General features: G+C 35.9%; 2 protein-coding genes across 2 annotated transcripts in view; both read left to right on the top strand.

Moving 5' to 3' along the window:
* Positions 1–500: 500 nt before the first annotated feature.
* LOC309486900 (E3 ubiquitin-protein ligase TRIM62) lies at positions 501–5,289 on the top strand. The gene is made up of 6 exons (XM_082154368.1): positions 501–1,240; positions 2,641–2,736; positions 2,966–3,199; positions 3,300–3,322; positions 3,549–3,682; positions 3,791–5,289. The coding sequence occupies exons 1-6, from the start codon at positions 656–658 to the stop codon at positions 4,336–4,338; spliced, it is 1,620 nt and encodes a 539-aa protein (XP_082010494.1). The 5' UTR covers positions 501–655; the 3' UTR covers positions 4,339–5,289.
* Positions 5,290–9,994: 4,705 nt separating this feature from the next.
* The window catches only part of psda (pleckstrin and Sec7 domain containing a), a 36,135-nt gene continuing 35,181 nt past the window's right edge, over positions 9,995–10,948 (top strand). Inside the window, exon 1 of the mRNA XM_082154098.1 lies at positions 9,995–10,101. The gene's annotated coding sequence lies outside the window, so the exon portion shown is untranslated. The remainder of the gene's footprint in view (positions 10,102–10,948) is intronic.

The raw sequence follows: 10,948 nt of genomic DNA, 5'->3' as shown, positions 1-10,948 counted from the left end.
TAGAACCACATTAGTCTCACGTCATATGTAAATGAAAAACTGGCAATTATTATATCGTTATTTTCTGTAATGGGACAGAATTTTGCGGTCACCAAGGCAACAATAAAGAAATAGCTGTTGAGGCTTGAGGGCGGCACATTTTTGAAAGTTAACATGGTAAGCATTTGTGTTTATTTCAGGTGCTTTTGATAAATACAATGTGGGTTGTGGTTTATAATAATTAAAGACATTAGCCTCCAAAAAAGTGGCATATGCTGTTAGAGACAGAAATTACAATTGTAGAAATATTGGCATGAAATTAAAGTTCTAAATATGAAGTTATAAACAAAAAACACAATGAATTCAAGCTAGAATTAAAGCTAGAAAGCAACACTTTCCTTCAAGTGTACAGGTTTTTTTTTTTTTTTTGCCAAAAATTCAAAATGTGGCATATTTGTGTGCCTTTTGGTGTGGTTAACTTAAATATTTGAAACAAGTACTTGAATATCACCTGTATGTCATAGTTATTTTAAAATATTTTATATATGTTTGTATGACATGAACAGCTTATTGTAATTGAATACACTTATAACAAAATGGCATTGAAAACTGAGCCTCATCTTTGAAATATTCATGCCAAGCCACCACAGTAGAAGACAGTAGAAGGTCTGCCAATATGGACGTGCAAGAAGACGACCTAAAATGTCCCGTTTGTGTAGAGCTTTTTACAGACCCTGTGCGCCTTCCATGTGGGCACAACTTCTGTCAAACCTGCATCCAAGTGGTCTGGAACATGGATGACCCCAAAACATCAGGAGAAGGGCCACTGTTCTGTCCGGAGTGTCAGATCCTCCTTCCTTCTGACCTTAAGCTTGAGTTCAACTCAGATCTTCAAAGGAAAGTTCAGGATGTCTTTGCAAGAGCATCTTCGCTGGAAGGATCATCTCATATGTCACCCTTCATTATCATGTGTGATCAGTGCATTGGGAAGACTGAGGTGGCTGTGAAGAGCTGCCTCTCCTGCGACGCCTCCCTGTGCTCTGCTCACACTCTCCTGCACCAGCAGAGAGAGGCTTTAAGAGGGCACTCTCTCATCGAAGTAACAGAGGACTTAATTTCCTTCAAGTGTAAAGAGCATGGGGAGGAGCTGAAACTATTCTGTCAGGAGGACCAGACTACTGTGTGTTGTCTGTGCATTGCGGTTGGGTCACACAAAAACCACCAAGCTGTTACGCTGCAAGAGGCGTGCTCAGAATTCAAGGTAGGGGCTTCAATTCATGAAAATGGGTTGATGAAAAAAAATTAATGAGTGTAAAATATTAGTATTTTGATAGATTGGTCAATTAAAGGGACATTTTTAAACATGTGCCAAGTTCTTAAAAATGTACATGTTGTTAAAAGTAAAAACTTAGCCTTTACTAGGGTTGGGTATTGGTTGGGTTTTATCCGATACCAGTAGGCCTACCTATTCGGTATTTTTCAAACGGTTCCGGTGCTTAAACGGTTCTTAAACCGGTACTTAAGAAAACGAAACCGCACAAACTTTATCAAAAAAATAATACCTGTGTGTTTTCTGAAAAAGATTTTCTGATTTCTGATTAAATTAAAAATTGTGCCGTTTAAAAGGCTACTGATGTAGCCGAAAACACTTAAGTTAAGATAAAAATGTTGTCTTCTCATATTATTTATATATATATATATATAATATATATATAAATAATATGAGAAGACAAAAAAATTTTTCACAACGTCACATCTAAAGTCGCTCACGCACACACACACAAACTCTACGAGACGCGCGAAACTCTCCGCGCACATACTCGTCTGAGACGCGAGCACGCACACACACACACACACATAAACTCGCGCACATACTAATCTGAGACGCCAGCACACACACACAAACTCGCGCACATACTCATCTGAGACGCGAGCACGCACACACAAACTCTCCGCGCACATACTCATATAGACGACGCCTCATAAATAGATCGATCTCTGCAACGTATTGAAGCGCGCGTCCGAGTGAAGAAAGTGCGGTGTGCGCGAGCCACAAGAGAAAACACTGTATCCGCGCCACTGATCGCAGCGGCAACGAGCACTTTGATCATTTAAAAAACACAGTTCAGCGCTAGATCGTCTCTTATTTAACAAACGAACTAAATGAATGCTCTGCTGGTTAACTGGTGATGTTTTGTTATCGGATCATTCGTGCCGTCGAGATGTTTTATAGGGGGCGGTGAAAAAAGTCAGGCACCGAAATCAGGCACCGAACGTTTCGTTCTTATTCGGTCTCGTTACTACCGTTTACGTCGGAACCGGTTCCCTATTGGAACCGGGTTTCGGTACCCAAGCCTAGCCTTTACATTTATATTTTTTATATAAATATTATATAAGCTATGTATATTATAAATACATATAATTTAGTACAGAAATAAAATTACATGCTTATCATAGAAGATGTGTATTCGGATCATTTTTGTATGAAGTGGATTTTAATATTTTTATTTTATTTTTTACGAATTAAGAGATCTATTTTTACTCAGATCTATTTTTCTCAGATAAATAAAACATTTTCATGGACCATTATTATGCCTAAAATTTAGTGTGAAGTAACAGTGTATTGAGAACTTATGGAAACATATCTCTTTGTTCTTTTAGAAGGTGCTGGAGACCAACAAATCACTTCTTCTACAGAGGAAACATTTAGCTGAGTCTGCTATGCAAGATTTGAAACCATTATATTCAGAGGTGTCGGTGGGTATTCCAATATGAGCTTTCTGAATCATAGTAACATTTAAACCAAGCAAATTATTGTATACTGGACTTCACAGGTAATTTTGATTTGAAATAATACTTTTTTAATGAATGGCAAAACTATTCAAATCCATTGTAGCAAGAGATAATCTAATATGTTTCCTTTGTCAATTTATGAGTTCACCAGGCTTAAACTTTTTTTTTATTTTTTTATCTTGTGGTTTTCAAGAAAAACACAGAAGCATACAGACTCAGAATAGTTGAGAAATACAACCAGATAAAAGCCCAGATTGAGGAGGATCAGAAGCTGATGTTGGCCGTTCTGGAAACAGAAGAATTTTACTCCAACAAGTGGCTGAGATGGAAAAATGAGTCACTGGAGTGTCATGTTAAAGATATTAATGCTGCCCTAAGATCAAGCCAATCTCTCCTCGAGGAAGAAAATGACATCATATTTCTCAAGGTGCATATTGAAGTTTCACAGTCTGTGTGAATTATATTTGAGTGTTCATTTTCCCTTTTTTAATCTGTAGTCTATCAATAACATAACATTTTTTTTGCAGCATCTCAAAAAACATAGACTTGGGTGAGTTCTTTGCACTGCATTCCCTTTAAATTGTACTTATCTATAGAGCCCCTAAAGGGACATGGTGATGGAAAAAAATATGAGATGAGTAAAATTATGTCAATGCTTTTGCATTCCTCCGAGAAACTTTGCGTCTGCTCGCAAAATGTTTGCTTTCCCCCAGTATGCCATGGTACATTAAAACCAAAATGAATGTTTCTTCATGAATTCTTCATCATCGCTCTAGGTCCCAGGTGGAATTGCCACTTGTGTCTGTGATAGAGCAAGAGTACAGCACCACAGACAAGATGAAGACAGTTGAACAGCTGGTTGATAACTTAGATGAAGTTGTCTTGCAGAACACTCAGCGGCTGTGGTCTAGTAAGTGTGATGTTTCAATGCACAATGTTACAAGACACACTTAGACTTAAATAAAAAGTACAATAATCCTACCTTATAGTGTAACCTATCAATCTTTGCCACCTGCAGGTCTCAGAGCAGTAAATTTAGACCCAGAGACAGCACACCCCGAGTTAGAGGTCTCGGCAGACAAGCTGGAGGTACACTGGAGTAAGAAACCAACCCCAGAAAGGAAACGGAAAACGAACATCAGCTCTCAGTACAGCGTCCAGGTCAAGGAGAGATTCTCCAGTGGCTCCCACTACTGGGAGGTGGCCGTCTGGAAGAAACCCTATTGGTTGATTGGTCTGTCATATGGGTCAGCTACTAGAGATCAGGATTCTGAGCATCCCAACAGTGACTTTAACAGTGTGTTCTGCTACATCTATCATGGTAATGGAAAATATCTGGTTTGTCAGGACTCAAATGAAAAGTCCCTGGCAGTGAGGAAAATAATCCAAAAACTTGGATTATGGGTAGATATCCCGAAAGGAACCGTGTCTTTCTATGATGGAGATACGCTAACTTTGCTCCACTCATTCCGCGTTGAGTTTTCTGGCCCTGTATGTCCTATTTTAAATCCTTGTATTGACATAAATGGCCTAAACAGTCAGCCTCTTTCCATTGTCCACCTATGAAACAAAAATAATTCGTAAAGCACCTCACAACATGCTCCATGCATTTCCTTTACATAAATAATACAGTACAGGCCAAAAGTTTGGAAACATTACTATTTTTAATGTTTTTGAAAGAAGTTTCTTCTGCTCATCAAGCCTGCATTTATTTGATCAAAAATACAGATTTTTTTTTTTATATTTTGATATATTATTACAATTGAAAATAATTGGTTTTCAATTTATTCTACTTTCAATTATCATTTATTTCTGTGATGCAAAGCTGAATTTTCAGGATCATTACTCCAGTCTTCAGTGTCACATGTGACATCCAGTCTATCACATGATCCTTTAGAAATCATTCTAATATTCTGATTTATTATGAGTGTTGGAAACAGTTCTGCTGCCTAATATATTTGATGAATAAAAGGTTAAAAAGAACTGCATTTATTCAAAATAAAAAAAAAATTTCTAATAATATAAATCTTCTTTACTATCACTTTTTTTTATCAATTTAACACATCCTTGCTGAATAAAAGTATTGATTTATTTCAAAAAAAGAAAGAAAAAAAATTACTGACCCCAAATTACTGACCAGTAGTGTATATTGTTGTTACAAAATATTTCTATTTTTAAAACATTTGCTTCTTTTTTTTTTATTCTTTTTTTATAAATACTTTTTATTCATCAAAGTATCCTAAAAAAGTATCACAGGTTATGAAAAAATATTAAGCAGCAGAACTTTTTCCAACTTTGATAATGAATCATCATATTAGAATGATTTCTAAAGGATCATGTGATAGACCGGAGTAATGATCCTGAAAATGCAGCTTTGCATCACAGAAATACATGATAATTTAAAGTATAATAAATTGAAAACCAATTATTTTAAATTGTAATAATATATCACAATATTAAATCTTTTCTGTATTTTTGATCAAATAAATGCAGGCTTGATGAGCAGAAGAAACTTCTTTCAAAAACATTAAAAATAGTAATGTTTCCAAACTTTTGGCCTGCAGGCTACTGTACATGGATTATTATATTGTATCTGTATATTTAATTTAGTTGGGTTTGGTTTAGTTACCACAGTAAATATCTCACATTCTCTTTTGTCATTTCTGAAACAATGGATAACTACTGTATGATTAACCTTCTGGGTGTTTTAAACCTGAAAAGTGTGAGAAAGAAGAACATTTTTGACAACATGCAAATTATATCTAATAAACCACTTGGTCTTTTTTTATATAAAAGTTAGTTTAAGAGTTTAAGAGTTAGTTTACGAACAACGACAATTCTGTCATCTTTTTGGCTTTTCTGTCCATACACTGAAAGTCAGTGGGGTCCAATCTGGATTTGGACCTCATTTACTCTTGTTGTATAATACAAGGGTGAGTAAATGATGACAGAATTTCATTTTTGGGTGTATTATCCCTTTACTTGCGTGCCTGCTGAATTAAAAAAATTAATTTTAGTTCAAATTGTCAAAGTAACTGCAAGGACTGACAAGATATATTGAGATATAACTATAGAGTTTAGTTTTGTGCATGACTGTGCTTATGGTCTTAAATATGTCTATAAAACCTGAGTTTGACAAGCTTTAGATGATAGAAAACTCTTCTTGACAAAGTTGTAGTCCACCTTAAGCTGAAATGGGCCTCCTGCCAGGGCTCTGATAATGTGATACAGGCACTCCCTAAAGACACGGGAACAAGTACAGTATACTGACTTCTTTGTCTGCTGTTGGAGTTTTTCTAATTACAGCGGAGCTGTCCACTTCAGCACCTCACATGCACAATGAAATGATGAAGCATCAAATATCTGCCACATCTGCAACTCTTCATGGTCCCATCAGGTATGTGCTTGTCCCTCTATTTGTGTTTCTTATAAATAAAGAACAGAGTATAGCAGGCTGCCTTCAAATGGTGTTGTTATCGGATTAATTCTAGACTATACCAACACTTTCCTGTAATGGTTAGTGGAAACTTTTACTTTTAGTTGTTGCATAAAATCCATGTATTTATATTTTGAATCTATTTTTGAACTCATGTGCTTTAATTTTTTATCATAGACCTGGTGTATACCCTATACATCCATTTTAGTTATCAGTCACCTTAGAAGCTAAAGTCTAAGAGCAGTCAGTCTGAGTAAAGTATTCTTTCCAAAGCTCTCAAATAACATAGTAGGTAATGCAGGACAGCTCTACCCAGTGCCCAGAGCTTCTGAGGTCAGTCGAGTTGTACAACATTTTTATAGCACACTTATGTCTTATGCCTAAACCTTTTGCTCTTAAAGCTACTTTCACATCATGTAATTCCCTTTTTGGTTAGATATATATGGATAGATATGGACAGTTTACAAATAACATGGACATCAGTTGTTGTTGTTTTTGTTGTAGTTGTTTCAACATGAAAATCTTAAAAATGTTATATACAGTGCAGTGGGAAATTCTGGGAACCAAAAGTCCTCATTGAAATAAGTCTAATTTAATCCTGCTGATAAACAAAGTTTAAATAACAAAGTTTCTCAAAAGTGTTGTGCTAATATAATTTGTAATTATTTTGTAATAAATTATAAAAATGCATAAAATATGCACTTTTGCTATGGTCTCAGACTTATGAAACCCAGTCTTTGTATGATTGTAAATCATTTTTATTTACTTATAGTAGTTTAGAATTTTATCATACAAATAATCCGTATAGCCAAAATTAGTATGAGGTCATAAAACATTGAGTATGTTAATTACACAATATTTTAACATGTTTTAAAATAAGAAAAATATTAAATTATTTTAGATGAATTATTGCATGTCACAATGCAGGATACTGCTGTCACATGTTAACTACTATACTATATTATACTATTGAAGGGGGACAGGAAGTTATAGGGAGAGAGTGAATGAGCACTAACCACTAGACCATGGCTTTGACTCTTGAAGTTTTGCTGATTTATGTAACACAGTTCTCTTGAGGCAGCAAGTGCTGTTAGCCCATAGACTGTGCTGAATGCATGAAATATTTGAGTGACTCAAAAAAAGCAAGTCATAATGCAGTGCTCAACAAGGTTAATTAAAAGGTTTAACACTTTAAAAAGCCTAGATACAATGAGCATCACAAGTGATCTTCAGCATTTAAAGGGATACCCCAAAATAAAAATTGTCAACATTTACTCACCCTCATTCCAAACCTGTATGACCAACTTTCTTCTGTGGAACAATGTTGGGAACCAAACAACATTTGAGCAAATCCAATCTAGGGACAAAAATAAAAACACCGAAACATTTCTCAGAATACGTTATTTTGTTTCAATTTAGAAAAAGGTCATACAGTTTTGGAATGAGATGTCAAAATGTTCAATGTTCAACTATTCCTTTAACTACTGGATTTGGGATTATTATTTTTTTACATTTAGCAAAATCACAAACAGCAGCAAAATAAGCCAGCAAATACATGTAGTAACAATACAAATGCAAAAGTTAAATAACAAATGAATGAGACAATGCATGCTGGGAACAGAAGCACATATGCTGCTGACACTATTACAGATAATCTGTAAGTAGCTAAGAGTTTACACTAATGCAAGCACAGCTAATCATTATGATTCTGCCGCATGACAGTCATTTCTTTTTCACTTTACAGCGTAATTGTCTTAGAATATTGTAAAAATGAGAGTGAATGAACAGCAACTAGTAGCTATGACATACTTTAAATTCACACACAGTTTTTTTACACTGTGATAGTCTGCTGAGACTCAGGATTGTTTCTGTTCAGATGTAATCCCAGCGGCCTTTTCTCAACCCCTGTTACTGTGTAAATCTATTTACAAGGGGCTTTCCCTCTGGCTAGGCCCCCCTCTGCGGGTGAGCTGAACCTTTTGCCACCTGTCACAGAACAGACAGAGAGCTGGCGCACCTGATTGGCTCAGTTCTAGAATGAGGTGGGTCTTAAGAATGTGAGTGACAGGGTGAGTGCAGGAAGTCCTGTTGGGCTAAGACAGGTTTTCAGTGGGGGGGGGGACGGGACGTTGTAGAAGACGCACTAAGTCGTGTGGGTGGCGTAAATCCAGTATGCGTGAGCCAGTAAGGCGCAGAGAGCTGTTTTGTGTTCTGTGGAGAAGAGAGGGAGGCACAGAGACCACAAACACATGAATAGCCAGTTTTTCTGAAGACTCTATAGGAGGGGATTTTCTGGGTTCCCACTGCTGCTGTGTAGCGGATGGGACGGAGCTGTTGAGAGGGGAGTTAACAGGTAAAGGGAGGGGTTTGACTGTAATTGGTTTCTATGTGCCTGTTCATGTAACAGATACAGGAGTGAGGACAGGAGGAGGGGTTGGAGGAATCCTATTAGCTACAGCACAGAAAAAGTAGGTCTACTAAATGGCCTGCGTAACAGAAAAAAGATATGTAAAATATATGCATTTGAATAACTTTCCTTCAGCTAATTTAGTCAATTTCAGTGATTATAGAAATAAAATAGTACACCAATGATTTCAGTTGCTGAGAAAGTGAAAATAGTTAATGGACATGTTATATCAGCTCTGTAATATTAGTTTTTATTATTAGTTTTAACTTAATTCTTTGTAATCTTTGGGACTTTTAAAGATGTGAAAGCAAAAGTGTTTATTTTTTTCATAATTGAAATAATATTGTTGGTTTAATCTCAATGAATTTTACTGTATTTGCAGAAGCAGAACTGATGCAAATGACCTGTCATGAAAATACAAAGAAACAATTTTTTTTATTTTTTTTATTTTTTATACTATAAACAACATAATATTCTTACTACATCTACAAATATTTCTAGTCAATTCTAGCTAATTTGAACGGTAGTGTATGATAAAAGTAAATTATAATGATGAATACAATTTCATAGATGCTTTTAAAAATGATCCTCAACTTTGTTCATCATACATGTAAATCACATAAATATTTAAGAGAACAAATTCAATTTAATATTTCTAGTTAATTCTAGATAATTTATCACAAACATCTGACAGTATATTGTCATGAATGTGGCATGTTCTTTCAGTCAAGGACTTTGATCCAAAGAGTTAATTAAAGGGAGATCAATTTCAAGTTGTTACAGGTTACCTTGGAACATGTAAAACGGATTAAGTTACTAGGCAAGCAGCATACATTCAATACATTTCAGCTAAAGGACTGCAGGAAGACTACAGTAAATAAGGGCTTTGAATGTGAAAATCTGCTGTTCACTTCCAAATGCTTCAGTCATTCAGACTGACTGCAATTACAATATGAGAGTTATTTCAAGTATTAGTCGCCCTACCTGTCTGTGTAGTTTGACTCTGTGGCATCATCACTGTTGGGTTTGTAAATGTGATTAATAACATTTTACAAATACGAAGGACGCATTTGTATAGTGAGTGTGTGTGTGTGTGTGTGTGTGTGTGTGTGAGAGAGAGAGAGAGAGAGAGAGAGAGAGAGAGAGAGAGGGGGATAGAGATAGAGAGACCTAAAGAGCTCCCATTCATGTTTTTGAGCTTGTGTGTTGTCTTTAAGGAAAACTATGCACTATCCTTCCCTGCCTCCTCCCCCATAACTGCAGTGGTGGTCATGATGCCGGGTGCATACGACTCAATCAATTGAGCGCAACACCTGGCACATGTCCAATCGCAGCCACACTTCCCCACTTTCACAAGAGCTGACAGAACACAAGCAGCTGTGGCAGATTGCATGTGAGAGGTTAGAATAGCTTATGTGCATTAAAGAGTGAATCCTTTAGGGTAGTTTGTAATGATCAGCCTCATCTCTTCTCTGAGCTGTATGCAGTAGGTATACTGTATTTCATTTAACGTGAACTGACTTCATGGTTTTGTAAAGGTGTTTGCAGTCTAATTCAGATGTTAAGGCTTTTCTGAATCCATTACAGGAGAAAAATCTATATAGTTCTGTATGGTCACCAGGATATGTTATGTTTTGGATGCAGCTAGCTAGCCTAGCTACCAGCTAGCCTAACCAGCATGGGTTCTTTGGAGACACCAGACCATGCTAGTTGTATTGCTTTTTTTCAGTGTGAGTAGAATGTGTTGTCTATCATCTTATTACATTTAAGGATTCATTCATTAATTCCTTCAAGACAAGTAGGTAATCATATTATATATTGCTATACTTCTGAGAGAGCTACTGTAAAATTTAGTCACAACTATGTATGTAATATGAAGAGGGAGTGAGGCAGAGAACCTGCCAGTAGTAATACTGGGGTGTTTGCGTATCTGGAGTTTGCTTTACATTCTTTAATTAGAATGTTACACAATTAGACCCTCTTGCCATTAGTAAACATGCTCAGCTTGATTTAGAGGAGTACAGTATAGCAAGAGGAGTCAAGGTGGTTAGTTCACAAGTCTCTTTACACAAGATATTTGCTTTAGAGAAAATGTTTCACTATTATTTTCCTTTTTAATATATGTCACTTCAAATGAGAGTTCAAAATACTGTAGAATAGAGCTAATATGTGGGTCAATGTATAAATGTCAGGCTCTATTGAAATACTGTATAACATAAGTTATAAAACAAAAATGATCAAATAATTTTTTATTTAATGTGTAACATACTTGGGTGTATGGGTGTTTTTTCTTCCTAACTGATGGAGGAATTTGTTTCAACAGATATTAGTAA

This window comes from Leuciscus leuciscus (genome assembly GCF_965113295.1).
Source record: "Leuciscus leuciscus genome assembly, chromosome: 22".
NCBI lineage: Eukaryota > Metazoa > Chordata > Actinopteri > Cypriniformes > Leuciscidae > Leuciscus > Leuciscus leuciscus.
This window is presented reverse-complemented; position numbering and strand designations above follow the sequence as displayed.

Coding starts and splice junctions, on each gene's coding strand:
- LOC309486900 (XM_082154368.1), top strand. CDS start 656: ATGGACGTGCAAGAAGACGACCTAAAATGTCCCGTTTGTGTAGAGCTT. Junction 3,200..3,299: donor ATGACATCATATTTCTCAAG/GTGCATATTGAA, acceptor TTTTTTTTGCAG/CATCTCAAAAAACATAGACT. Junction 3,683..3,790: donor CACTCAGCGGCTGTGGTCTA/GTAAGTGTGATG, acceptor TGCCACCTGCAG/GTCTCAGAGCAGTAAATTTA.